Source organism: Neovison vison, chromosome 6 (genome assembly GCF_020171115.1).
Source record: "Neovison vison isolate M4711 chromosome 6, ASM_NN_V1, whole genome shotgun sequence".
NCBI classification, from domain to species: Eukaryota; Metazoa; Chordata; class Mammalia; order Carnivora; family Mustelidae; genus Neogale; species Neogale vison.
The window spans coordinates 218,198,088-218,225,673 of record NC_058096.1 but is presented as its reverse complement, the minus strand read 5'-3'; the positions used below and the strand labels follow the sequence as shown (position 1 = coordinate 218,225,673).

General features: G+C 51.8%; 4 protein-coding genes across 4 annotated transcripts; all 4 read right to left on the bottom strand.

The window, feature by feature from the left end:
• Positions 1-994: 994 nt before the first annotated feature.
• Positions 995-9,582, bottom strand: LOC122910256 (mucin-16-like). Its single transcript, XM_044254912.1, has 2 exons — positions 8,755-9,582; positions 995-1,003 (listed from the first exon to the last, which is right to left on the bottom strand). Exons 1-2 carry the CDS (start codon positions 9,580-9,582, stop codon positions 995-997), a joined length of 837 nt encoding a protein of 278 aa, XP_044110847.1.
• Positions 9,583-10,174: 592 nt separating this feature from the next.
• LOC122910255 (mucin-16-like) lies at positions 10,175-11,352 on the bottom strand. The gene is made up of 2 exons (XM_044254911.1): positions 10,625-11,352; positions 10,175-10,370 (listed from the first exon to the last, which is right to left on the bottom strand). Exons 1-2 carry the CDS (start codon positions 11,350-11,352, stop codon positions 10,175-10,177), a joined length of 924 nt encoding a protein of 307 aa, XP_044110846.1.
• A 4-nt stretch (positions 11,353-11,356) lies between these two features.
• LOC122910254 (mucin-16-like) lies at positions 11,357-14,892 on the bottom strand. The gene is made up of 3 exons (XM_044254909.1): positions 14,277-14,892; positions 11,744-11,936; positions 11,357-11,366 (listed from the first exon to the last, which is right to left on the bottom strand). The coding sequence occupies exons 1-3, from the start codon at positions 14,890-14,892 to the stop codon at positions 11,357-11,359; spliced, it is 819 nt and encodes a 272-aa protein (XP_044110844.1).
• A 2,362-nt stretch (positions 14,893-17,254) lies between these two features.
• On the bottom strand, positions 17,255-27,145 carry LOC122910253 (mucin-16-like). The gene is made up of 6 exons (XM_044254908.1): positions 27,061-27,145; positions 26,875-26,976; positions 24,573-24,759; positions 19,258-19,331; positions 17,558-18,374; positions 17,255-17,450 (listed from the first exon to the last, which is right to left on the bottom strand). The coding sequence occupies exons 1-6, from the start codon at positions 27,143-27,145 to the stop codon at positions 17,255-17,257; spliced, it is 1,461 nt and encodes a 486-aa protein (XP_044110843.1).
• Between the last annotated feature and the right edge of the window lie 441 nt (positions 27,146-27,586).

Sequence of the window (27,586 nt, the reverse complement as noted above, 5' to 3'; positions counted from 1 at the left end):
GGCAATGAGGAGTGGAAGAGAGAGGAGGGGGAGGAGGGACATCTACAAGCACCTAGCATGATTTATCTCTTTGATCCTCACCAGAACATTGAATGTACATTATATTATTCTTGTGGTTTCATAGAAGAGAAAGACAGACGCTCAGAGATCTTTATATGCCAAGGGCACACACTACTGACTGCTTGTGTGAAAATCTGAACATCATTCTGTCTTACTAAACCAATGCTCTCCAGCACTGTAATATATCACTCCCTAATGGAATCTCAGGATTTTGTGGGGGCCAGGATAAAAAGAGACTGATGTAAGGAGAAAATATCCATCTGGAGAGAAGTTCAAACAAAAGTTTCCTAGTTCAGGTTCTCAACCTGGGGTGATTTTGCTCCCAGCAGATACCTGGAAATGTTGGGAGACATTTTTTTTTTTTGCATATGTCTATGTTTTATCTTTTTTTCCAATTTATTTATTTTCAGAAAAACAGTATTCATTATTTTTTCACCACACCCAGTGCTCCATGCAAGCCGTGCCCTCTATAATACCCACCACCTGGTACCCCAACCTCCCACCCCCCCGCCACTTCAAACCCCTCAGATTGTTTTTCAGAGTCCATAGTCTCTCATGGTTCGCCTCCCCTTCCAATTTACCCAAAAGCACATACCATTTTTGTTCATTGTAACTGTGTGTGTGTGTGTGTATGTGCGGTGCTACTGGCATCTGGTGGGTAGAGGCCAAGATGCTGCTAAGCATCCTATAGTACACAGGACAGTCCACAAGAAATTATTTGCCTGACAGGGCTGAGGCTGAGAAACCCTGCTCTGTGTAGAAAGGAGTCAATGAGGACTGTTAGCCATCTAGATATTGGTCGCCACCTGAAACCCAGTGATTCATTTCCTGGTGAACTGATGTAGCCAACCCTATCCATGCCCTACTTATATCCCATATCATGACCCCAGTGGGGGTCCTGATGCGGCCCCTATAACCCCATACCTAAGGGCTTTCACTTAGCCTGTGGCAGGGGAAGAGGGTAGGCTGAAAGTGTTGAGGGTTATTAAACGTCCTACAGCCAACAATAGAAGAGAGTTGGATAAAAAAATGTCCCATCTACTTTACTCCTCAGATAGAACAACACTAAAGATTTTATTTATTTGAGAGAAAGCACAGAGGGAGAGGGAGAAGCAGACTCCCCACTGAGCAGAGAGCTCAATGCAAGCCTCCATCCCAGGACCTTGAGATCATGACCTGAGCCGAAGGCAGATGCTTAACCAACTGAGCCACCCAGGTGCCCAACACTGACATGTTCTATGCTGTCTCCCAGAGCTTCCCAGTGGGACTGACGCTGTTGCCCATAGATACAATTTGCATTGATTTCCTTTCCTTGTCTTCTCCAGTGCTTCCTGGGACCATCCCCCACCTGAGACAAACTATTTGCCCCATACCCTTAACTCAAGTCTGCTTCTGGGGGATTGAACCAAAGATGGCTGGGTCACAGGATATGACTAATCACCTACCTGGTTGTGGGGTAGGGGTTAACTCTGTCTAAAATCTGCATGTTGCAGAAAACTCCCAAAATGTATAATAGTCTGAGCTCCAAAAATCTTGGGAATAAATTAATGGGTATGGGGAGCTTTACCTGTTAACTCCACAGTGAGGAGAACCCCTTGCTATCTATACCTGTACCTCTTAAACTCTCAGGCAGAATAAGCACACTGAGAAATGTTAGCAGATGCCTTTAGAGAGAAAGGTTATGGCAGCCAAACAATTGTATAAAACTCTGGGTTGGAATAAAGTTAAACTAATAGTTTTACAGTAGGATTTCTCAGAGTCTTTAATATGCTTATGCATATTATGTTTTTTTAGGAAGGAGCAACAAGTCTGCCAACCCTATTGATTAATTGATTGATTGATCGATTTATGTTTTGCCTCAAAATTCTTTGTCCTTTTGCTAAAGGATATCCAAGCATTACCAAGCCTTAGGTTTCCTGAATGTTGTTTTCTGCCCATGTCTCCAGTATCATTTCCTAGCACCCCATCCTTCTCCCTCATATTTTAGCAATGGCAAGTTATTTGTATCTCCCAAATAGTTCCAGTTTTACCCCCTCTCTGTGCCTTTGTACGTGGTTGTTCTTTCTATCCAGAATGTCTTCATCAACTCCCTCTGTCTTTCTGGTAAATCCCTAGTCCTCCTTTCAAACCCGATTCAGATATCATCTTCCTCATTAAGCCTTCCTTCTATAGTTCAAATACATCTTCATTGCATATGTTTAAAGTTGCATCATAGTTATTCTGTTCATTTGTTGCTTCCCTGCTGGTCTGAGAGCTTCATGGATACAGTGCCCAAGTATTTTCATTTGTGCATCCTCTGCTTATACAGTCTCTAACACAGAGAAAGTGATTAATAAGCATTTTCAGAGTTAAGTTAAACTTGGTCCTATTTGTGGAACCGACAAAGCCAACCCTGAACTAAACTCACTCTGCATGTTATGAGGAAAAGAAAAGTGGTCACATCCACTTGGTAACCATTAGACAAAGACCCAGCTAAGACAGGAAGCCCACGGACACCCCACATGGTTCTTCCTCTAAAGAAACGAACAGTTTCTCTCCCTGGAAGAGGAAGTAAGTCCTCAAGTGAGACTACTGGGAAGTAAGCAAAGTTGAGCCTACCTTTTGGACTAGCAGATGATGTGAGTGTCACAGAGACATGGGCTGGTCCTGTGGCTCCTCCATGGGCTGCCTCATTGGGCTTCTTTGTGATCGGCTCCACAATGCCATCTGTCCCTACAGGTGAGGGTGGAAAAGAGACCTGGGTTAATTCATCTCACCCAGAAGAGTACTGTCCAAATGGATCCACTTAATTGACTATACAACTCAATTCTTTTCAAGTCCAGCTGTATGGGATGGATCCAGGGCTCTGAGCCACAAATGGCCACCTGTGTCCATTGACCCACTCGTCCACCTGTAGATCTATTCATCTTCCCTTCCATCCATCCCTATATCTACCCATCCATCCATCCATCCTTCCTTCCTCCTTTCTCTAAATCCATCTTCCCTTCTACACATTTGCTCTCTCTTCTTTCATTTATCTGTCTTTCCATTCTTTCTTTATCCCATCCAAGCACACTTCTACTTTCTTATTCTCTTGCACATCACTTGTTTATGGAACACCCATGACTCAACTACTAAGCCACAGGTTAAGACATGGATCAATACCTATTAATGTGTCTAATTTTATTGTGAATTGAGAGATAACCAAGTCATCTTCCTATAGATACTGGCTAGCAAAGCAGGTGCTAAACGAGTTAGAGGACTTCTCTGCACTTGTCTCCCAAACAAAAGCTGGGGGCAAATTCAACTTTTCAGAGGAATGAAATCCTCAAGAGGTTCCCTTCCTCATCTATGGATCTCTTGGAGGTGATGTGCCTCCCTCTAGGCCCCCAGCCCTTCCCACATCCCACAGGTACTTTGTGCCATCATTTTTCTTTGCTCATCTTTTTCTTTCACTTTCCCCTTGCTTTTGACTCTGTCCTCAATATAAAAACACACTCAGTTCAAAGTGGGTATCTCCCCTGTATCTATGTGTAATTAGGCTGTAGTTTTAGTTCTTTTCAATGTATACTCCCTCCCTTCCTGAGGGCCCACATGTTGTCAAAGGACTCACCTTACTTCAATTTGACTATTAGTATCATTTGATGGAACTGACCATTTTCTTTCCTAAAGCTCTCTCCTCCTACAGCTTTTGTGATGCCAGAATCTCTTGCTTTTTCTCCTTCCTCTCTGACCACTCCTACTTAGCCTAACTAAGAGCACAGATTTCTAGTGCCACATAGTCTGAATTCTTACCACATATTAACTCTATTATCTTGAGTAAATTACTTAACCCTCTGTGTCTCAGCTTACTAATCTGTAAAATGGGCTTAATAATAATCATCCCTTCATCATCATCATTAAAATTATCATCCCTTCTTCAAATTGTGCTTCAATGAGGATTAAATAACTTAATAGAACACCACTTAACAGAGAATAAGTGCCCTAGAAAAAGTCTGTTGTCATTAGCATTATCACTGGCATAATCATAGTAACATTAGAACATCTATCATGGTACTGGAATCATCTACTTGCTTATTTATCTTTGTTTCCCCAATGCCTAGTCCAATGCCTAGAACTGAGGCTAGAGCAACAAACATTTGCTAAAAGAATTTCTGTGCAATCATAAACTCCTAATTAACTTCTTTATGTTTCTCAGGAAAAGAGTAATTTCCTATGAGCCACTAATAATGGGAGTACAGGAGCTATGGGACCTTACTTGTCAACTGTGTTGATTGTGAAGGAAGTTGAGAGGCATGTGTCACTGTTCCCAAGTGAGTATGCTCTGTCATTCTGGTATCCATAATGGATGATAAAGATGTCCTGAGTGGCTCAGTCCATGTCTCCAAAGTACTGGCCACAACCAAGGGTCCTTTGGCAGTGCTCCTCTCTGCCCCAGTGTTGGTGCCCCCCATACGTTGGGTAACAAGTGAGGAAGTAATCCCATGGGGGGCTGGGTTGGTTGAAGAGTAAGCAGTAGTGAAGGTCGAAGAGGGGAATGGTATTGAAGCTGATGAAGGCAGGTTCTCCGCAATGGTGGGCATAGCATCTCCAGGGCCTGGTTCTGTCCTCCAATAGGGACTGGTTGAGAAGGTGGCTGAGCTGGCTCCTGGAACTCCAGATGAAGCTGTAGACAAAGAAGGCACCCATGTGTCAGTTGAAATGGTCTCAGCTGAGGACAGCATTACTGTACTCAGGTGAGAAGTCTTTTCTGATACAGACAGGGAAAGCCTGGGTTCTGGGAAGGAGTTTCTGCCAGCAGACCCTGCAAAAGAGAGAAGCACAACAGGGAGAGAAGGTTTCCATTGAAATTTCAGCACACTGCTAAGACAAATGCTGGTCTGAAACTCACATTTTCAGAGAAGAAGTGACATCAGTCTTGGAATATTTGAAAGCATGAATGGGCAGAAGAGATAAAAGTGTGCTTGTGGGAGTGGCTGGATGAGAGTCCAGGGATGTGAATGCCTCTAGTCCTCTAGAAGAGAGATGGGAAAGTTGCCCTGTCACAAAGTTTTAGGGTCAAAGAAGACAGGTACTGAAGTGAAAATAGGGGTCACCTCCATGGAATAGATAGTATTCATTGGATAAGAAGCTCTGCATGGGTCACAGTGAATGGGGACAGAGGAAGGTGCCTCATACATACAAGAGCTATTCTGTGCATTACTTACAAATACATACATGAAAAATTTCACACTCTTTTTATCTGCACTAACATCAAAGGATGCCACTGTTAGAAAAGTAGAGGAAAAATGACTGTGGTTTCAAAGACTATATAACAAAGAAAAAACTGAGCTTTATGGGGACAGAGATGAGAAATGAGGTCAGGAATGGGAAAGGTGTTTAATAACTTATGCCGAGAAGGAATCAAAAGAGAGTAAGTTTGTGGAAGGCATCACTGTCAGAAAAATGAAGGGCAGAGAGATCCTGAATTGCTAAGGAAATGTTGAAAAAGGAAAACAAAACTGGAGGCATCACGTTGCCTGATTTCAAGCTTTACTACAAAGCTGTGATCACCAAGACAGCATGGTACTGGCACAAAAACAGACACATAAGACCAGTGGAATAGAGTAGAGAGCCCAGATATGGACTCACAACTTTATGGTCAAATAATCTTTGAGAAAGAAGGAAAAATTATCCAGTAGAAAAGACAGTCTCTTCAATAAATGGAGCTGGGAAAATTGGACAGCTATGTATAGTTGAATGAAACCTGACCATTCTCTTACACTATACACAAAAATAAAAACTCGAACTGGATAAAAGATCTCAATGTGAGGGAGGAATCTATCAAAATCCTAGAGGAGAACATAGACAGTAATGTCTTTGACATCAGCCACAGCAATTCCAAAGGCAAAGGAAACAAAAGTGAAAATGAGCTTTTAGGAATTCATCAAGATCAAAAGCATCTGCACATCAAAGGAAGCAGTCAACAAAACAAAGAGACAATCTTCTCCCAAAGAGGGAGAAGATATTCACAAATGGCAGTATAGGCAAAGGGCTGATACCCAAGATCTATAAAGAACTCCTCAAACTCAACACTCAAAAAACAGATAATCACATCAAAAAAATGGGCGGAAGAAACGAACAGACACTTCTCCAAAGAAGACATACAAATGGCTAACAGACACATGAAAAAATGTTCATCAGCATTAGCCATCAGGGAGACTCAAATCAAAACCACATGGAGATACCACCTTACATCAGTTACAATAGACAAAATCAACAAGACAGGAAACTAGTATTGGAGAGGATGTGGAGAAAGGGGAACCCTCTTACACTGTTGGTGGGAATGCAAGTTGGTGCAGCTACTTTGGAAAACAGTGTGGAGAGTTCTCAAAAAATTAAAAATAGAGCAACCCTATGACCTGGCAATTGCACTACTGGGTATTTACCCCCAAAGATATGTATGAGTGAAAAGAAGGCCCAATGCACCTCAATGTTCATAGCAGCAATGGCCACAATAGCCAAACTGTGGAAAGAGCCAAGATGCCCTTCAACGGATGAGTAGATAAAGAAGATTGGAAAAAAAAAAAAAGAAGATTGGTCCATGTATACAATGGAGTATTATGCTTCCATCAGAAAGGACGAATACCCAACTTTTGTATCAACATAGACAGGACTGGAGGAGATTATGCTGAGTGAAGTAAGTCAAGCAGAGAGAGTCAATTACCAGATGGTTTCACGTACTTGTGGACCATAAGAGATAACACGGAGGACATTAGGAAAAGGAGAGGAAAACTGAATTGGGAGAAACTTGAGGGGGAGATGAATGATGAGAGATTGTGGACTCTGAGAAACAAACTGAGGTTTTAGAGGGGAGGGGGTGGGGGTTAGGTGAGCCTGGTGGTGGGTACTAAGGAGGACATGTACTACATGGAGCACTGAGTGTGGTGTATAAAAATGAATCTTAGAATACTGAAAAAATAAAATTAAATTTAAAAAATAATAAAAAATACAAAAAATAAATAGGAAATTAAAAAATAAAAAAAAACAAAGAGAAAAGTTTGCAGAAAGAAAAAAAAAACTAGCACATGTTAACTCTTTGCAAACATTTATGATGTTAGTGGTCATGAACCCTGTGATAAACCTAATGGCTCTATTCAGAACACTGGTTAATGCACCCAAGATAAGAATATTCTATGACATAGATCAAAGGGTACCTTTAGGAGTAATGAAGCTGATTGTCCCAGGTTCAACACCTAGGGTAGAGGTAGAAAACCTGGTGTTGATTCCTGTGGGGATATCTGAGATGGACTGAGAAGGTCCAGGGATGGATGTCCTGCTGGAGGAGATGATGCTGGTCCTGGAGGCCTCCATGGTAGTGTCAGTGATCACTATAGAAGGAACAGTCTTTTTCCCTGAGTCCATGTAGGTGTGCCAGGAGGTGCTGGTATCCCGTGGTTGTGGGCCAAAGAAAGACGTTGACTGTGTCCTAAACTCTGTGGTTTCAGAAAGGTCAGACATTGGAGTGGAAAACGAGGTGTCCCCACTGAGAGGAGAGGTGACAACTGCAGTGGTGCTTTTTGGTGTCTCTGAGCCTGATGGGGTAAAAGACTGGGACTCCTGTGCAGACATGATTGCCCCCATGTTTGTTACTGTTGTGTTCCCAGAAAGGTAGAGTCCCTTTGTAGTGGCAGACACTTCTGAGATTACCTGGATGTCACCTGATGTCCTGCTCAAACCTGAAGTTCGACTTGTCACAGGTCCCAAACCAGTGCTCAATGTGCCAGGGGTCGCCAGAGAACCAGGTGTGCCAGGAGAGGTAGCAGGGAAGGGTGGAGAAAGGTACATGGCTTGTGAAGTGGGGGAAAGTAGAGAGGATGACGTCATGGCACTCGAGGGTTCCAGGGGGAATGGAGATGTGGTGTCCCAGTCAGAGACAGGGCTTGTCCGTGACACGACCTCAGAACCCGTATCGACGCCAGGGGTCACTTCTGAGCTTGCAGAAACCTGAGTGCCTGCTGAGTGACTTTCGGCCCAGGAGGCCGTGGTTGATGAATCCGTGTTACTTGTGTCCTGTGATGTAGTCCCAGGGACAACTGTTTTGGGGACCATGGCTATAGTTGTGGACTCGGTCAAAATGGAGGAGGTAGAGAGCCTGGTGTTGATTCCTGTGGAGATGTCTGGAGACATCGTGGACTGAGCAGGGCCAGGGATGGATGTCCTGCTGGAGGAGATGACGTGGGTCGTAGAGTCCTCTGCAGTAGTACCGGTGGACACCGGAGACGGGACACTCATTGTCTCTGAGTCCACAGTGGTGTGCTGGGATGTGCTGGTTGCCCGTGGTTCCAGGCCATGGGATGATGTTGACCATGTCTCAGACTCTGTGGTTTCAGAAAGAGCAGCCACTGGTGTGGAAAATGAGGCGTCCCCTGTGAGCAAAGAGGGGACTACTGCAGTGGTGCCTTTGGGTGTCTCTGATCCTGCTGGGGCAGAGGACCAGGACTCCTGTGTAGACGTGATGGTCCCCAAGCTGGTCACTGCTGTGTTCCCGGAAAGGTGGAGTCCCCTTGTAGCGGGAAATGATTCTGAAGACACCCAGTTGTCACCTGAGGTGCTGCTCACACCTGAGGGTGGACGTGTCCCAAGTCCCAAGCTTGTGCTCATTGCGTCACTGGTCCCCAGCCCAGCAGGCGTGTGTGGTGAAGTGGCAGGGACAGGTGGAGTAACGTCCCTGGCTTGTATGGGGGAATGTAGAGAAGGTGATGTCGTGGCAAGTGAGGGCACCAGGGGGGATGGAGATGTGGTGTCCCGGTCTGAGGCAGGGATTGTCCGTGACACAACCTCAGAACCCGTGTCCATGCCAATGGTCACTTCTGAGCTTGCAGAAACTTGAGTGCCTGCTGAGTGACTTTCAGCCCAGGAGGCCATGGTTGATGCATTCGTGTTACTTGTGTCCTGTGATGTAGTCCCAGGGACAACTGTTTTGGGGACCATGGCTATAGTTGTGGACTTGGTCAAGATGGAGGAGGTAGAGAGCCTGGTGTTGATTCCTGTGGAGATGTCTGGAGACATCGTGGACTGAGCAGGGCCAGTGATGGATGTCCTCTTGGAGGAGATGACGTGGGTCCTAGAGTCCTCTGCAGTAGTACCAGTGGACACTGGAGAAGGGACACTCATTGTCTCCGAGGCCATGGTGGTGTGCCGGGATGTGCTGGTTTCCCATGGTTCCAGGCCAGGGGATGACGTTGACCGTGGCTCAGTCTCTGTGGTTTCAGAAAGGCCAGCCTCCGGTGTGGAAAGTGAGGTGTCCCCACTGAGCCAAGAGGTGACTACTGCAGTGGTGCCTTTGGGTGTCTCTGATCCTACTGGGGCAGAGGACCGGGACGCCTGTGTGGACGTGATGGTCCCCAAGCTGGTCACTGCTGTGTTCCAGGGAAGGTGGAGTACCTCTGTAGCGGGAGACGCTTCTGAAGACACCAGGCTGTCACCTGAGGTGCTGCTCACACCTGAAGGCGGACTTGTCGCAGTGCTCAAAGTCATGTTTAATTTGCCAGTGGTCTCCATTGTGCTAGGCATACCTGGTGAAGTGTTAGGGACAGGTGGAGTAATGTCCCTGGCTTGTGATATGGGGGAATGGAGAGAAGGTGATGTCGTGGCAGGTGAGGGCACCAGGGGCGATGGAGTTGTGGTGTCCCAGTCAGAGACAGGGCTTGTCCGTGACACGACCTCAGAACCCGTATCGACGCCAGGGGTCACTTCTGAGCTTGCAGAAACTTGAGTGCCTGCTGAGTGACTTTCGGCCCAGGAGGCCGTGGTTGATGCATCCGTGTTACTTGTGTCCTGTGATGTAGTCCCAGGGACAACTGTTTTGGGGACCATGGCTATAGTTGTGGACTCGGTCAAGATGGAGGAGGTAGAGAGCCTGGTGTTGATTCCTGTGGAGATGTCTGGAGACATCGTGGACTGAGCAGGGCCAGGGATGGATGTCCTGCTGGAGGAGATGACGTGGGTCGTAGAGTCCTCTGCAGTAGTACCGGTGGACACCGGAGACGGGACACTCATTGTCTCTGAGTCCACAGTGGTGTGCTGGGATGTGCTGGTTGCCCGTGGTTCCAGGCCATGGGATGATGTTGACCATGTCTCAGACTCTGTGGTTTCAGAAAGAGCAGCCACTGGTGTGGAAAATGAGGCGTCCCCTGTGAGCGAAGAGGATACTACTGCAGTGGTGCCTTTGGGTGTCTCTGATCCTGCTGGGGCAGAGGACCAGGACTCCTGTGTAGACGTGATGGTCCCCAAGCTGGTCACTGCTGTGTTCCCGGAAAGGTGGAGTCCCCTTGTAGCGGGAAATGATTCTGAAGACACCCGGTTGTCACCTGAGGTGCTGCTCACACCTGAGGGTGGACTTGTCCCAAGTCCCAAGCTTGTGCTCATTGCGTCGCTGGTCCCCAGCCCAGCAGGCGTGCGTGGTGAAGTGGCAGGGACAGGTGGAGTAACATCCCTGGCTTGTGATATGGGGGAATGTAGAGAAGGTGATGTCATGGCAAGTGAGGGCACCAAGGGTGATGGAGATGTGGTGTCCCAGTCTGAGGCAGGGATTTTCCGTGACACAACCTCAGAACCCGTGTCCATGCCAATGGTCACTTCTGAGCTTGCAGAAACTTGAGTGCCTGCTGAGTGACTTTCGGCCCAGGAGGCCGTGGTGGATGCATCTGTGTTACTTGTGTCCTGTGATGTAGTCCCAGGGACAACTGTTTTGGGGACCATGGCTATAGTTGTGGACTTGGTCAAGATGGAGGAGGTAGAGAGCCTGGTGTTGATTCCTGTGGAGATGTCTGGAGACATCGTGGACTGAGCAGGGCCAGGGATGGATGTCCTCTTGGAGGAGATGACGTGGGTCCTAGAGTCCTCTGCAGTAGTACCAGTGGACACTGGAGAAGGGACACTCATTGTCTCCGAGGCCATGGTGGTGTGCCGGGATGTGCTGGTTTCCCATGGTTCCAGGCCAGGGGATGACGTTGACCGTGGCTCAGTCTCTGTGGTTTCAGAAAGGCCAGCCTCCGGTGTGGAAAGTGAGGTGTCCCCACTGAGCCAAGAGGTGACTACTGCAGTGGTGCCTTTGGGTGTCTCTGATCCTACTGGGGCAGAGGACCGGGACTCCTGTGTAGACGTGATGGTCCCCAAGCTGGTCACTGCTGTGTTCCAGGGAAGGTGGAGTACCTCTGTAGCGGGAGACGCTTCTGAAGACACCAGGCTGTCACCTGAGGTGCTGCTCACACCTGAAGGCGGACTTGTCGCAGTGCTCAAAGTCATGTTTAATTTGCCAGTGGTCTCCATTGTGCTAGGCATGCCTGGTGAAGTGTTAGGGACAGGTGGAGTAATGTCCCTGGCTTGTGATATGGGGGAATGGAGAGAAGGTGATGTTGTTGCAGGTGAGGGCACCAGGGGCGATGGAGATGTGGTGTCCCAGTCAGAGGTAGGGCTTGCCCATGATACAACCTCAGAACCCGTGTCCACGCCAATGGTCACTTCTGAGCTTACAGTAACCTGTATCCCTGCTGAGTGACTTTCGACCCAGGAGGCCATTGTTGATGCATCCGTGTTACTTGTGTCCTGTGATGTAGTCCCAGGGACAACTGTTTTGGGGACCATGGCTATAGTTGTGGACTCGGTCAAGATGGAGGAGGTAGAGAGCCTGGTGTTGATTCCTGTGGAAATGTCTGGAGACATCGTGGACTGAGCAGGGCCAGGGATGGATGTCCTGCTGGAGGAGATGACGTGGGTCGTAGAGTCCTCTGCAGTAGTACCGGTGGACACCGGAGACGGGACACTCATTGTCTCTGAGTCCACAGTGGTGTGCTGGGATGTGCTGGTTGCCCGTGGTTCCAGGCCATGGGATGATGTTGACCATGTCTCAGACTCTGTAGTTTCAGAAAGAGCAGCCACTGGTGTGGAAAATGAGGCGTCCCCTGTGAGCGAAGAGGATACTACTGCAGTGGTGCCTTTGGGTGTCTCTGATCCTGCTGGGGCAGAGGACCAGGACTCCTGTGTAGACGTGATGGTCCCCAAGCTGGTCACTGCTGTGTTCCCGGAAAGGTGGAGTCCCCTTGTAGCGGGAAATGATTCTGAAGACACCCGGTTGTCACCTGAGGTGCTGCTCACACCTGAGGGTGGACTTGTCCCAAGTCCCAAGCTTGTGCTCATTGCGTCGCTGGTCCCCAGCCCAGCAGGCGTGCGTGGTGAAGTGGCAGGGACAGGTGGAGTAACATCCCTGGCTTGTGATATGGGGGAATGTAGAGAAGGTGATGTCATGGCAAGTGAGGGCACCAAGGGTGATGGAGATGTGGTGTCCCAGTCTGAGGCAGGGATTTTCCGTGACACAACCTCAGAACCCGTGTCCATGCCAATGGTCACTTCTGAGCTTGCAGAAACTTGAGTGCCTGCTGAGTGACTTTCGGCCCAGGAGGCCGTGGTGGATGCATCTGTGTTACTTGTGTCCTGTGATGTAGTCCCAGGGACAACTGTTTTGGGGACCATGGCTATAGTTGTGGACTTGGTCAAGATGGAGGAGGTAGAGAGCCTGGTGTTGATTCCTGTGGAGATGTCTGGAGACATCGTGGACTGAGCAGGGCCAGGGATGGATGTCCTCTTGGAGGAGATGACGTGGGTCCTAGAGTCCTCTGCAGTAGTACCAGTGGACACTGGAGAAGGGACACTCATTGTCTCCGAGGCCATGGTGGTGTGCCGGGATGTGCTGGTTTCCCATGGTTCCAGGCCAGGGGATGACGTTGACCGTGGCTCAGTCTCTGTGGTTTCAGAAAGGCCAGCCTCCGGTGTGGAAAGTGAGGTGTCCCCACTGAGCCAAGAGGTGACTACTGCAGTGGTGCCTTTGGGTGTCTCTGATCCTACTGGGGCAGAGGACCGGGACTCCTGTGTAGACGTGATGGTCCCCAAGCTGGTCACTGCTGTGTTCCAGGGAAGGTGGAGTACCTCTGTAGCGGGAGACGCTTCTGAAGACACCAGGCTGTCACCTGAGGTGCTGCTCACACCTGAAGGCGGACTTGTCGCAGTGCTCAAAGTCATGTTTAATTTGCCAGTGGTCTCCATTGTGCTAGGCATGCCTGGTGAAGTGTTAGGGACAGGTGGAGTAATGTCCCTGGCTTGTGATATGGGGGAATGGAGAGAAGGTGATGTTGTTGCAGGTGAGGGCACCAGGGGCGATGGAGATGTGGTGTCCCAGTCAGAGGTAGGGCTTGCCCATGATACAACCTCAGAACCCGTGTCCACGCCAATGGTCACTTCTGAGCTTACAGTAACCTGTATCCCTGCTGAGTGACTTTCGACCCAGGAGGCCATTGTTGATGCATCCGTGTTACTTGTGTCCTGTGATGTAGTCCCAGGGACAACTGTTTTGGGGACCATGGCTATAGTTGTGGACTCGGTCAAGATGGAGGAGGTAGAGAGCCTGGTGTTGATTCCTGTGGAAATGTCTGGAGACATCGTGGACTGAGCAGGGCCAGGGATGGATGTCCTGCTGGAGGAGATGACGTGGGTCGTAGAGTCCTCTGCAGTAGTACCGGTGGACACCGGAGACGGGACACTCATTGTCTCTGAGTCCACAGTGGTGTGCTGGGATGTGCTGGTTGCCCGTGGTTCCAGGCCATGGGATGATGTTGACCATGTCTCAGACTCTGTGGTTTCAGAAAGAGCAGCCACTGGTGTGGAAAATGAGGCGTCCCCTGTGAGCGAAGAGGATACTACTGCAGTGGTGCCTTTGGGTGTCTCTGATCCTGCTGGGGCAGAGGACCAGGACTCCTGTGTAGACGTGATGGTCCCCAAGCTGGTCACTGCTGTGTTCCCGGAAAGGTGGAGTCCCCTTGTAGCGGGAAATGATTCTGAAGACACCCGGTTGTCACCTGAGGTGCTGCTCACACCTGAGGGTGGACTTGTCCCAAGTCCCAAGCTTGTGCTCATTGCGTCGCTGGTCCCCAGCCCAGCAGGCGTGCGTGGTGAAGTGGCAGGGACAGGTGGAGTAACATCCCTGGCTTGTGATATGGGGGAATGTAGAGAAGGTGATGTCATGGCAAGTGAGGGCACCAAGGGTGATGGAGATGTGGTGTCCCAGTCTGAGGCAGGGATTTTCCGTGACACAACCTCAGAACCCGTGTCCATGCCAATGGTCACTTCTGAGCTTGCAGAAACTTGAGTGCCTGCTGAGTGACTTTCGGCCCAGGAGGCCGTGGTGGATGCATCTGTGTTACTTGTGTCCTGTGATGTAGTCCCAGGGACAACTGTTTTGGGGACCATGGCTATAGTTGTGGACTTGGTCAAGATGGAGGAGGTAGAGAGCCTGGTGTTGATTCCTGTGGAGATGTCTGGAGACATCGTGGACTGAGCAGGGCCAGTGATGGATGTCCTCTTGGAGGAGATGACGTGGGTCCTAGAGTCCTCTGCAGTAGTACCAGTGGACACTGGAGAAGGGACACTCATTGTCTCCGAGGCCATGGTGGTGTGCCGGGATGTGCTGGTTTCCCATGGTTCCAGGCCAGGGGATGACGTTGACCGTGGCTCAGTCTCTGTGGTTTCAGAAAGGCCAGCCTCCGGTGTGGAAAGTGAGGTGTCCCCACTGAGCCAAGAGGTGACTACTGCAGTGGTGCCTTTGGGTGTCTCTGATCCTACTGGGGCAGAGGACCGGGACGCCTGTGTGGACGTGATGGTCCCCAAGCTGGTCACTGCTGTGTTCCAGGGAAGGTGGAGTACCTCTGTAGCGGGAGACGCTTCTGAAGACACCAGGCTGTCACCTGAGGTGCTGCTCACACCTGAAGGCGGACTTGTCGCAGTGCTCAAAGTCATGTTTAATTTGCCAGTGGTCTCCATTGTGCTAGGCATGCCTGGTGAAGTGGCAGGGTCAGGTGGAGTAATGTCCCTGGCTTGTGATATGGGGGAATGGAGAGAAGGTGATGTCGTGGCAGGTGAGGGCACCAGGGGCGATGGAGTTGTGGTGTCCCAGTCAGAGACAGGGCTTGTCCGTGACACGACCTCAGTACCCGTATCGACGCCAGGGGTCACTTCTGAGCTTGCAGAAACTTGAGTGCCTGCTGAGTGACTTTCGGCCCAGGAGGCCGTGGTTGATGCATCCGTGTTACTTGTGTCCTGTGATGTAGTCCCAGGGACAACTGTTTTGGGGACCATGGCTATAGTTGTGGACTCGGTCAAGATGGAGGAGGTAGAGAGCCTGGTGTTGATTCCTGTGGAGATGTCTGGAGACATCGTGGACTGAGCAGGGCCAGGGATGGATGTCCTGCTGGAGGAGATGACGTGGGTCGTAGAGTCCTCTGCAGTAGTACCGGTGGACACCGGAGACGGGACACTCATTGTCTCTGAGTCCACAGTGGTGTGCTGGGATGTGCTGGTTGCCCGTGGTTCCAGGCCATGGGATGATGTTGACCATGTCTCAGACTCTGTGGTTTCAGAAAGAGCAGCCACTGGTTTGGAAAATGAGGCGTCCCCTGTGAGCGAAGAGGATACTACTGCAGTGGTGCCTTTGGGTGTCTCTGATCCTGCTGGGGCAGAGGACCAGGACTCCTGTGTAGACGTGATGGTCCCCAAGCTGGTCACTGCTGTGTTCCCGGAAAGGTGGAGTCCCCTTGTAGCGGGAAATGATTCTGAAGACACCCGGTTGTCACCTGAGGTGCTGCTCACACCTGAGGGTGGACTTGTCCCAAGTCCCAAGCTTGTGCTCATTGCGTCGCTGGTCCCCAGCCCAGCAGGCGTGCGTGGTGAAGTGGCAGGGACAGGTGGAGTAACATCCCTGGCTTGTGATATGGGGGAATGTAGAGAAGGTGATGTCATGGCAAGTGAGGGCACCAAGGGTGATGGAGATGTGGTGTCCCAGTCTGAGGCAGGGATTTTCCGTGACACAACCTCAGAACCCGTGTCCATGCCAATGGTCACTTCTGAGCTTGCAGAAACTTGAGTGCCTGCTGAGTGACTTTCGGCCCAGGAGGCCGTGGTGGATGCATCTGTGTTACTTGTGTCCTGTGATGTAGTCCCAGGGACAACTGTTTTGGGGACCATGGCTATAGTTGTGGACTTGGTCAAGATGGAGGAGGTAGAGAGCCTGGTGTTGATTCCTGTGGAGATGTCTGGAGACATCGTGGACTGAGCAGGGCCAGGGATGGATGTCCTCTTGGAGGAGATGACATGGGTCCTAGAGTCCTCTGCAGTAGTATCAGTGGACACTGGAGAAGGGACACTCATTGTCTCCGAGGCCATGGTGGTGTGCCGGGATGTGCTGGTTTCCCATGGTTCCAGGCCAGGGGATGACGTTGACCGTGGCTCAGTCTCTGTGGTTTCAGAAAGGCCAGCCTCCGGTGTGGAAAGTGAGGTGTCCCCACTGAGCCAAGAGGTGACTACTGCAGTGGTGCCTTTGGGTGTCTCTGATCCTACTGGGGCAGAGGACCGGGACTCCTGTGTAGACGTGATGGTCCCCAAGCTGGTCACTGCTGTGTTCCAGGGAAGGTGGAGTACCTCTGTAGCGGGAGACGCTTCTGAAGACACCAGGCTGTCACCTGAGGTGCTGCTCACACCTGAAGGCGGACTTGTCGCAGTGCTCAAAGTCATGTTTAATTTGCCAGTGGTCTCCATTGTGCTAGGCATGCCTGGTGAAGTGTTAGGGACAGGTGGAGTAATGTCCCTGGCTTGTGATATGGGGGAATGGAGAGAAGGTGATGTTGTTGCAGGTGAGGGCACCAGGGGCGATGGAGATGTGGTGTCCCAGTCAGAGGTAGGGCTTGCCCATGATACAACCTCAGAACCCGTGTCCACGCCAATGGTCACTTCTGAGCTTACAGTAACCTGTATCCCTGCTGAGTGACTTTCGACCCAGGAGGCCATTGTTGATGCATCCGTGTTACTTGTGTCCTGTGATGTAGTCCCAGGGACAACTGTTTTGGGGACCATGGCTATAGTTGTGGACTCGGTCAAGATGGAGGAGGTAGAGAGCCTGGTGTTGATTCCTGTGGAGATGTCTGGAGACATCGTGGACTGAGCAGGGCCAGGGATGGATGTCCTGCTGGAGGAGATGACGTGGGTCGTAGAGTCCTCTGCAGTAGTACCGGTGGACACCGGAGACGGGACACTCATTGTCTCTGAGTCCACAGTGGTGTGCTGGGATGTGCTGGTTGCCCGTGGTTCCAGGCCATGGGATGATGTTGACCATGTCTCAGACTCTGTGGTTTCAGAAAGAGCAGCCACTGGTGTGGAAAATGAGGCGTCCCCTGTGAGCGAAGAGGATACTACTGCAGTGGTGCCTTTGGGTGTCTCTGATCCTGCTGGGGCAGAGGACCAGGACTCCTGTGTAGACGTGATGGTCCCCAAGCTGGTCACTGCTGTGTTCCCGGAAAGGTGGAGTCCCCTTGTAGCGGGAAATGATTCTGAAGACACCCGGTTGTCACCTGAGGTGCTGCTCACACCTGAGGGTGGACTTGTCCCAAGTCCCAAGCTTGTGCTCATTGCGTCGCTGGTCCCCAGCCCAGCAGGCGTGCGTGGTGAAGTGGCAGGGACAGGTGGAGTAACATCCCTGGCTTGTGATATGGGGGAATGTAGAGAAGGTGATGTCATGGCAAGTGAGGGCACCAAGGGTGATGGAGATGTGGTGTCCCAGTCTGAGGCAGGGATTTTCCGTGACACAACCTCAGAACCCGTGTCCATGCCAATGGTCACTTCTGAGCTTGCAGAAACTTGAGTGCCTGCTGAGTGACTTTCGGCCCAGGAGGCCGTGGTTGATGCATCTGTGTTACTTGTGTCCTGTGATGTAGTCCCAGGGACAACTGTTTTGGGGACCATGGCTATAGTTGTGGACTTGGTCAAGATGGAGGAGGTAGAGAGCCTGGTGTTGATTCCTGTGGAGATGTCTGGAGACATCGTGGACTGAGCAGGGCCAGGGATGGATGTCCTCTTGGAGGAGATGACGTGGGTCCTAGAGTCCTCTGCAGTAGTACCAGTGGACACTGGAGAAGGGACACTCATTGTCTCCGAGGCCATGGTGGTGTGCCGGGATGTGCTGGTTTCCCATGGTTCCAGGCCAGGGGATGACGTTGACCGTGGCTCAGTCTCTGTGGTTTCAGAAAGGCCAGCCTCCGGTGTGGAAAGTGAGGTGTCCCCACTGAGCCAAGAGGTGACTACTGCAGTGGTGCCTTTGGGTGTCTCTGATCCTACTGGGGCAGAGGACCGGGACTCCTGTGTGGACGTGATGGTCCCCAAGCTGGTCACTGCTGTGTTCCCGGGAAGGTGGAGTACCGCTGTAGTGGGAGACGCTTCTGAAGACACCCAGCTGTCACCTGAGATGTTGCTCACACCTGAAGGTGGACGTGTCACAGTGCTCAAAGTTGTGTTCAATGTGCCAGTGGTCTCCAATGTGCTAGGCATGCCTGGTGAAGTGGCAGAGAAAGGTGGAGTAATGTCCCTGGCTTGCGATGTCGGGGAACGGAGAGAAGGTGACGTCGTTGCACGTGAGGGCACCAGGGGGGATGGAGATGTGGTGTCTTGGTCAGAGGCAGGGCTTGTCAGTGACACAATCTCAGAACCCATATCCACGCCAATGGTCCCTTCTGAGCTTGCAGAAACCTGAGTGCCTGCTGAGTGACTTTCAGTCCAGGAGGCCGTGGTTGATGCATCCATGTTACTTGTGTCCTGTGATGTAGTCCCAGGAACAACTGTTTTGGGGACCACAGCTTGGGCTGTGGACTCTGTCAAGGTGGAGGAGGTAGAGGGCCTTGTATTGATTCCTGTGGACATATCTAGTGAAATCGTGGACTGAGCAGGGCCAGGGATGGATGTCCTGCTGGAGGAGATGACGTGGGTCCTAGAGTCCTCTGCAGTAGTACCAGTGGACACTGGAGAAGGGACACTCATTGTCTCTGAGGCCATGGTGGTGTGCCGGGATGTGCTGGTTTCTGATGGTTCCAGGCCAGGGGATGATGTTGACCATGTCTCAGACTCTGTTGTTTCAGAAAGGCCAGCCTCTGGTGTGTAAAGTGAGGTGTCCCCACTGAGCCAAGAGGTGACTACTGTAGTGGTGCCTTTGGGTGTCTCTGATCCCGCTGGGTCAGAGGACCGGGACTCCTGTGTAGAAGTGATGGTCCCAGAGCTGGTCACTACTGTGTTCCCAGAAAAGTGGAGACCCTCTGTAGCAAGAGACGCTTCTGAATACATCTGGCTGTAACCTGAGTTGCTGCTCACAGCTGAAGGTGGACTTGTCACAGTGCTCAAAGTCGTGTTCAATGTGCCAGTGGTCTCCATTGTGCTCGGCATGCCTTGTAAAGTGGCAGGGAAAGGTGGCGTAGGGTCCCTGGCTTGTGATGTGGGGGAATGTAGAGAAGGCGACTTCGTGGCACGTGTGGGTACCCGGAGGGATGGAGATGTGTTGTCTTGGTCAGAGGCTGGGCTTGTCCGTGACACAACCTCAGAACCCATGTCCACCCCCATACTCACTACTGAGCGCGCAGAAACCTCAGTCCCTGCTGAGTGACGTTCGGCCCAGGAGGCTGTGGTTGATGCATCCATGTTACTTGTGTCCTGTGATGTAGTCCCAGGGACAGCTGTTTTGGGGACCATGGCTATAGTTGTGGACTCGGTCAAGATGGAGGAGGTAGAGAGCCTGGTGTTGATTCCTGTGGAGATGTCTGGAGACATCGTGGACTGAGCAGGGCCAGGGATGGATGTCCTGCTGGAGGAGATGACGTGGGTCCTAGAGTGCTCTGCAGTAGTACCAGTGGACACTGGAGAAGGGACACTCATTGTCTCCGAGGCCACGGTGGTGTGCCGGGATGTGCTGGTTTCCCATGGCTCCAGGCCAGGGGATGATGTTGACCATTTCTCAGACTCTGTGGTTTGAGCAAGGCCAGCTTCCGGTGTGGAAAATGAGGCGTCCCCAGTGAGCAAAGAGGGGACTACTGCAGTGATGCCTTTGGGTGTCTCTGATCTCACTGGGGCAGAGGACTGGGACTCCTTTGTTGACATTTTGTTCCCCAAGTTGGTCACTGCTGTGTTCCCGGAAATGTGGAGACCCTCTGTAGTGGGAGACGCTTCTGAAGACACCAGGCTGTCACCTGAGGTGCTGCTCACACCTGAAGGTGGGCTTGTCACAGTGCTCAAAGTCATGATCAATGTGCCAGTGGTCTCCATTGTGCTAGGCGTGCCTGGTGAAGTGGCAGGGACATGGGGCGTAGGGTCCCTGGCTTGTGATGTGGGGGAATGTAGCAAAGGCGACGTCGTTGCACGTGAGGTCACCAGGGGCAATGGAGATGTGTTTTCTTGGTCAGAGGCAGGACTTGTCCGTGACACAACCTCAGAACCTGTGTTCACACCAATGGTCACTTCTGAGCTTACCGAAACCTGAGTCCCTCCTGAGTGACTTTCGGCCCAGGAGGCCATGGTTGATGCATCCGTGTTACTTGTGTTCTGTGATGTAGTCCCAGGGACAACTGTTTTGGGGACCACGGCTCGGGCTGTGGACTCTGTCAAGGTGGAGGAGGTAGAGAGCTTGGTGTTGAATCCTGTGGAGATGTCTGGTGACATTGTGGACTGAGCAGGGCGAGGGATGGATGTCTTGCTGGAGGATATGACATGGGTCCTAGAGTCCCCCGCAGTAGTATCAGTGGACGTCGGTGTAGGGACACTCATTGTCTCTGAGTCCACGGTGGTGTGCTGGGACGACGTGCTGGTTTCCCGTGGCTCCAGACCAGGGGATGACATTGACTGTGTCTCAGACTCTGTGGTTTGAGAAAGGCCAGCCTCTGGTGTGGACAATGAGGGGTCCCCAGTGAGCAAAGAGGGTACTACTGCAGTGGTGCCTTTGGGTGTCTCGGATCCCACTGGGGCAGAGGACCGGGACTCCTGTGTAGATGTGGTGGTCCCCAAGCTGGTCACTGCTGTGTTCCCGGAAAGGTGGAGTCCCGTTGTAGGGGGAGACGCTTCTGAAGACACCAGGCTGTCACCTGAGGTGCTGCTTACACCTGAAGGTGGACCTGTCCCAAGTCCCAAGCTTGTGCTCAATGCCCTGCTGGTTCCCAGCCCAGCAGGCATGCTTGGTGAAGTGGCAGAGACAGGTGGAGTAATGTCCCTGGCTTGTGATATGGGGGAATGTAGAGAAGGTGACGTCGTGGCAAGTGAGGGCACCAGGGGGGATGGAGATGTGGTGTCCTGGTCAGAGGCAGGGCTTGTCCGTGACACAACCTCAGAACCCGTGTCCAACCCAACGGTCACTACTGAGCTTGCAGAATCCTGAGTCCCTGCTGAGTGACTTTCGGCCCAGGAGGCCATGGTTGATGCATCCGTGTTACTTGTGTCCTGTGATGTAGCCCCAGGGACAGCTGTTTTGGGGACCATGGCTATAGTTGTGGACTTGGTCAAGATGGAGGAGGTAGAGAGCCTGGTGTTGATTCCTGTGGAGTTGTCTGGTGACATCGTGGACTGAGCAGGGCCAGGGATGGATGTCCTGCTGGAGGAGATGATGTGGGTCCTAGAGTGCTCTGCAGTAGTACCAGTGGACACTGGAGAAGGGACACTCATTGTCTCCGAGGCCACGGTTGTTTGCCATGATGTGCTGGTGTCCCGTGGTTCCAGGCCAGGGGATGACATTGACTGTGTCTCAGACTCTGTGGTTTGAGAAAGGCCAGCCTCTGGTGTGGAAAATGAGGCATCCCTAGTGTGTGAAGAGGGGTCTACTGCAGTGGTGGCTTTGAGTGTCTCTGATCCCGCTGGGGCAGAGGACTGGGACTCTTTTGTTGACGTTTTGGTCCCCAAGCTGGTCACTGCTGTATACCAGGAAAGGTGGAGTCCCTCTGTAGAGGGAGATGCTTCTGAAGACACCCAGCTGTCACCTGAGGTGAAGCTCACACCTGAAGGTGGACTTGTCACAGTGCTCAAAGTCATGTTTAATCGGCCAGTGGTCTCCATTGTGCTATGCGTGCCTGGTGAAGTGGCAGGGACAGGTGGAGTAGGGTCCCTGGCTTGTGATGTGGGGGAATGTAGAGAAGGCGATGTTGTGGCACGTGAGGGGACCAGGGGGGATGGAGATGTGGTGTCCTGGTCAGAGGCAGGGCTTGTCTGTGACACAATCTCAGAACCCGTGTCCATGTCAATGGTCACTACTGAGCTTGCATACACCTGAGTGCCTGCTGAGTGACTTTCGGCCCAGGAGGCCGTGGTTGATGCATCCGTGTTACTTGTGTCCTGTGATGTAGTCCCAGGGACAACTGTTTTGGGGACCACAGCTCGGGCTGTGGACTCTGTCAAGGTGGAGGAGGTAGAGAGCCTGGTGTTAATTCCTGTGGACATGTCTGGTGAAATCGTGGACTGAGAAAGGCCATGGATGGATGTCCTGCTGGAGGAGATGACGTGGGTCCTAGAGTCCTCTGCAGTAGTACCAGTGGACACTGGAGAAAGGACACTCATTGTCTCTGAGTCCACGGTGGTGTGCCGTGATGTGCTGGTTTCCCGTGGTTCCAGGCCAGGGGATGACGCTGACCGTGTCTCAGACTCCGTTGTTTCAGAAAGGCCTGCCCCCGGTGTGGAAAATGAGGTGTCCCCACTGAGCCAAGAGGTGACTAAAGCAGTGCTGTCTTTGGGTGTCTCTGATCTCACTGGGGCAGAAGACCGGGACTCCTGTGTAGACGTGATGGTCCCCAAGAGGCTCACTGCTGTGCTCCCGGAAATGTGGAGTCCCTCTGTAGCAAGAGACACTTCTGAATACATCTGTCTGTCACCTGAAGTGCTGCTCACACCTGAGGGTGGACCTGTCCTAAGTCCCAAGCTTGTGCTCAACGCACCGCTGGTCCCCAGCCCGGCAGGCATGCTTGGTGAAGTGGCAGGGACAGGTGGAGTAATGTCTCTGGCTTGTGATGTGGGGGAATGTAGAGAAGTTGACATCGGGGCATGTGAAGGCACAAGGGGGGATGGAGATGTGGTGTCCTGGTCAGAGGCAGGGCTTGTCCGTGACACAACCTCAGAACCCGTGTCCAACCCAACGGTCACTACTGAGCTTGCAGAAACCTGAGTCCCTGCTGAGTGACTTTTGGCCCAGGAGGCCGTAGTTGATGCATCCGTGTTACTTGTGTCTTGTGATGTAGTCCCAGGGACAACTGTTTTGGGGACCATGGCTATAGTTGTGAACTCGGTCAAGATGGAGGAGGTAGAGAGCCTGGTGTTGATTCCTGTGGAGATGTCTGGTGACATCTTGGACTGAGCAGGGCCAGCGATGGATGTCTTGCTGGAGGAGATGACGTGGGTCCTAGCGTCCTCTGCAGTAGTATCAGTGGACACTGGAGAAGGGACACTCATTGTCTCCGAGTCCACGGTGATATGCCTGGATGTGCTGGTTTCCCATGGTTCCTGGCCCTGGGATGATGTTGACCGTGTCTCAGACTCTGTGGTTTCAGAAAGACCAGCCTCCGGTGTGGAAAATGAGGTGTCCCCACTGAGCGAAGAGGGGACTACTGCAGTGGAGCCTTTGGGTGTCTCTGATCCCACTGGGGCAGAGGACTGGGACTCCTGTGTAGATGTGATGGTCCCCAAGCTGGTCAATGCTGTGTTCCCGGAAAGGTAGAATCCTTCTGTAGCGGGAGACGCTTCTGAAGACACCCAGCTGTCACCTGAGGTGTTGCTCACACCTGAAGGCGGACTTGTCTCAGTGCTCAACGTCGTGTTCAATGTGCCAGTGTTCTCCATTGTGCTATGCGTGCCTGGTGAAGTTGCAGGGACAGGTGGTGTAGGGTCCCTGGCTTGTGATGTGGGGGAATGTAGAGAAGACAACGTCGTGGTATGTGAGGGCACCAGGGGGGTTGGAGATGTTTTGACTTGGTCTAAGGCAGGGCTTGTCCATGACACAATCTCAGAACCTGTGTCCACACCAGTGGTCACTTCTGAGCTTACCGAAACCTGAATCTCCGCTGAGTGACTTTCGGCCCAGGAGGCCATGGTTGATGCATCCGTGTTACTTGTGTTCTGTGATGTAGTCCCAGGGACAACTGTTTTGGGGACCACGGCTCGGGCTGTGGACTCTGTCAAGGTGGAGGAGGTAGAGAGCCTGGTGTTGATTCCTGTGGCCATGTCTGGTGAAATTGTGGACTGATAAGGTCCAGGGATGGATGTCTTGCTGGACGAGATGACGTGGGTCCTAGAGTCCCCCGCAGTAGTATCAGTGGACGCTGGTGAAGGGACACTCATTGTCTCTGAGTCCATGGTGGTGTGCTGGGACGTGCTGGTTTCCCATGGTTCCAGGCCAGGGGATGACATTAACTGTGTCTCAGACTCTGTGGTTTGAGGAAGGCCAGCCTCCGGTGTTGAAAATGAGGTGTCCCCAGTGAGCGAAGAGGGGACTACTGCAGTGGTGTCTTTGGGTGTCTCTGTTCCCACTGGGGCAAAGGACCGGGACTCCTGTGTAGACGTGATGGTCCCCAAGCTGGTCACTGCTGTGTTCCCAGAAAGGTGGAGTCTCTCTGTATTGGGAGATGCTTCTGAAGATACCCAGCTGTCACCTGAGGTGCTGCTCACACCTGAGGGTGGACTTGTCCCAAGTCCCAAGCTTGTGCTCAACACACTGCTGGTCCCCAGCCCGCCAGGTGTGCTTGGTGAAGTGGCAGGGACAGGTGGAGTAATGTCCCTGGCTTGTGATGTGGGGGAATGTAGAGAAGGTGATGTCGTAGCAAGTGAGGGCACCAGGGGGGATGGAGATGTGGTGTCCTGGTCAGAGGCAGGGCTTGTCCGTGACACAATCTCAGAACCCATATCCACGCCAATGGTCCCTTCTGAGCTTTCAGAAACCTGAGTGCCTTCTGAGTGACTTTCGGCCCAGGAGGCCGTGGTTGATGCATCCGTGTTACTTGTGTTCTGTGATGTAGTCCCAGGGACAACTGTTTTGGGGACCACAGCTTGGGCTGTGGACTCTGTCAAGGTGGAGGAGGTAGAGAGCCTGGTGTTAATTCCTGTGGACATGTCTGGTGAAATCGTGGACTGAGAAAGGCCATGGATGGATGTCCTGCTGGAGGAGATGACGTGGGTCCTAGAGTGCTCTGCAGTAGTACCAGTGGACACTGGAGAAGGGGCACTCATTGTCTCTGAGTCCACGGTGGTGTGCTGGGATGTGCTGGTTTCCCGTGGTTCCAGGTCAGGGGATGACGCTGACTGTGTCTCAGACTCTGTGGTTTCAGAAAGGCTAGCCCCCAGTGTGGAAAATGAGGTGTCCCCACTGAGCCAAGAGGTGACTACTGCAGTGCTGCCTTTGGGTGTCTCTGATCTCGCTGGGGCAGAGGACTGGGGCTCCTGTGTAGACATGATGGTCCCCAAGTGGGTCCTTGCTGTGTTCCCAGAAATGTGGAGTCCCTCTGTAGCAAGAGACACTTCTGAATACATCTGTCTGTCACCTGAGGTGCTGCTCACACCTGAGGGTGGACCTGTCCCAAGTCCTAAGCTTGTGCTTAACACGTTGCTGGTCCCCAGCCTGGCAGGCGTGCTTGGTGAAGTGGCAGGGACAGGTGGAGTAATGTCCCTGGCTTGTGATGTGGGGGAATGGAGAGAAGGCGACGTCGTGGAACGTGAGGTCACCAGGGGCGATGGAGATGTGTTTTCTTGTTCAGAGGCAGGGCTTGTCCGTGACACAACCTCAGAACCCGTATCCACGCCAAGGATCACTTCTGAGCTTGCAGAAATCTGAGTCCCTCCTGAGTGACTTTCAGCCCAGGAGGCCATGGTTGATGCATCCGTGTTACTTGTGTCCTGTGATGTAGCCCCAGGGGCAACTGTTTTGGGGACCATGGCTATAGTTGTGGACTCTGTCAAGGTGGAGGAGGTAGAGAGTCTGGTCTTGATTCCTATGGAGATGTCTGGTGACATCGTGGACTGAGCCGTGCCAGGGATGGATGTCCTGCTGGAGGACATGACGTGGGTCCTAGAGTCCCCCGCAGTAGTATCAGTTGACGCCGGTGAAAGGACACTCATTGTCTCCGAGTCCTCGGTGGTGTGCTGGGACGTGCTGGTTTCCTGTGGTTCCAGACCAGGGGATGACATTGACTGTGTCTCAGACTCTGTGGTTTGAGAAAGGCCAGCCTCTGGTGTGGACAATGAGGGGTCCCCAGTGAGCAAAGAGGCGACTACTGCAGTGGTGCCTTTGGGTGTCTCAGATCCCACTGGGGCAGAGGTCCAGGACTCCTGTGCAGTCGTGATGTTCCCCACACTGGTCACTGCTGTGTTCCCAGAAAGATGGAGTCCCTCTGTAGCAGTGGACACTTCTGAAGTTACCTGGGTGTCACCTGAGGTGCTGTTCAAACCTGAATGTGGACTTGTCACAGGTCCCAAGCTTGTGTTCAATGTGCTGGTGGTCCCCAGTGTGGCAGGTGATGTGGCAGGAACAGGTGGAGAAAGGTCCCTGGCTTGTGATGTGGGGGAAATTAGAGAAGGTGACATCGTGTCATGCAAGGCCACCAGTGGGGAAGGAGATGTGTTATCATGGTCAGAGGAAAGGCTTGTCTGTGACACATCCTCAGAACTTGTGTCCACGCTAATGGTCACAAGTGAGCGTGTAAAACCCCGAGTCCCAGCCGAGTGAGTCTCAGCCCAGGAGGCTCTTGATGCACCCGTGGTCCTTGTGCCCTGTGATGTAACTCCAGGGATTAGCACTTTGGTTTCCCTGGTTATAGCTTTTGTGGTAGGAAACTGGTGAGAACTGTGTTCTGCTTCTTTGCTGATGAGATCTGTCCTCCCTGATAAAGTGACTCTGGAAGGACTTACCATCTCAGTAGGTGTGAACCCACTCTTAATTTCTGCTGTCACGGCTGGCAGCTGTGAGGTAGTTGGGCTGACCTTGTTCTCCCCAGGTAATTCTTGCATTGTGCTCCCTTGAGGAAGTGAGGTAGTGGCTGTGGATGATGACACAGATTTCCCAGTAGCCCAGTCCAGAGTAGGCTGAAAATCCGATGGAGAAATAGGAGGGGGGATTTTGGGGTCAGTCTTTGTATTTGGATGGTCATTGGTCCCACTTGTGCTTACATAATGAGGATATGAGGGGCTCATCTTCTTGATCCCAGAAGTGGTTGAGATGGGCATAGATGGCGTTGTGTCTGAAGGACGCCATGTTCTCATATTTGTGGACTTTGTGTCTTCAGCTGAAGCATGAGGAGATGGAATGGCCAGGGTGGTTCCAAGGACGGTCCCAAGGCCATGGGAAGTAGATAAAGAGCCTGATTCAGTGCTAGATGCTAAGGATAACGTGCCCATTACAGAAGTTGTTTCAGCGGAACCTGTGGCTTCCAACATTGAAGCTGTGTCTGTTACGGCCCAGGAGCTTGATGTTGGGACAAAAGCAGTTGTAGGTGACCAGCTGGAAGGACGCTCTTGGGTAGACATGCTGGTCTCTGTGACCAGGGTGCTCACTCTCCTCTCCGGGTTGGACGTGGTAGTCAGGACTGAGTTGTTTCCCACGGTGGTGATGGTGGTGGCGACATCTGGAGTAGGGGCTACAGTGACACCCGTGATGTTCGCTTCTGCAGGAGATGAGGTTTGTGATCGTTGTCCA

Excerpts from the sequence above, each read along its gene's own strand:
- LOC122910256 (XM_044254912.1), bottom strand. The coding sequence starts at position 9,582 with ATGGAGACCACTGGCAAATTAAACATGACTTTGAGCACTGCGACAAGT.
- LOC122910255 (XM_044254911.1), bottom strand. The coding sequence starts at position 11,352 with ATGGAGACCACTGGCAAATTAAACATGACTTTGAGCACTGCGACAAGT. Across the intron at positions 10,371-10,624 it reads GACACGGGTTCTGAGGTTGT|AATCATTTCCCGCTACAAGG; the intron begins GTCACGGAAAAT and ends GGGTGTCTTCAG.
- LOC122910254 (XM_044254909.1), bottom strand. The coding sequence starts at position 14,892 with ATGGAGACCACTGGCAAATTAAACATGACTTTGAGCACTGCGACAAGT. Across the intron at positions 11,937-14,276 it reads GACTACATCACAGGACACAA|AGTCTGAGACATGGTCAACA; the intron begins GTAACACAGATG and ends CTGAAACTACAG.
- LOC122910253 (XM_044254908.1), bottom strand. The coding sequence starts at position 27,145 with ATGGCGTCCTTCAGACACAACGCCATCTATGCCCATCTCAACCACTTC. Across the intron at positions 19,332-24,572 it reads TGGGACAAGTCCACCCTCAG|GCATGCCGAGCACAATGGAG; the intron begins GTGTGAGCAGCA and ends CCACTTTACAAG. Across the intron at positions 17,451-17,557 it reads CCTGCCACTTCACCACGCAC|AATCATTTCCCGCTACAAGG; the intron begins GCCTGCTGGGCT and ends GGGTGTCTTCAG.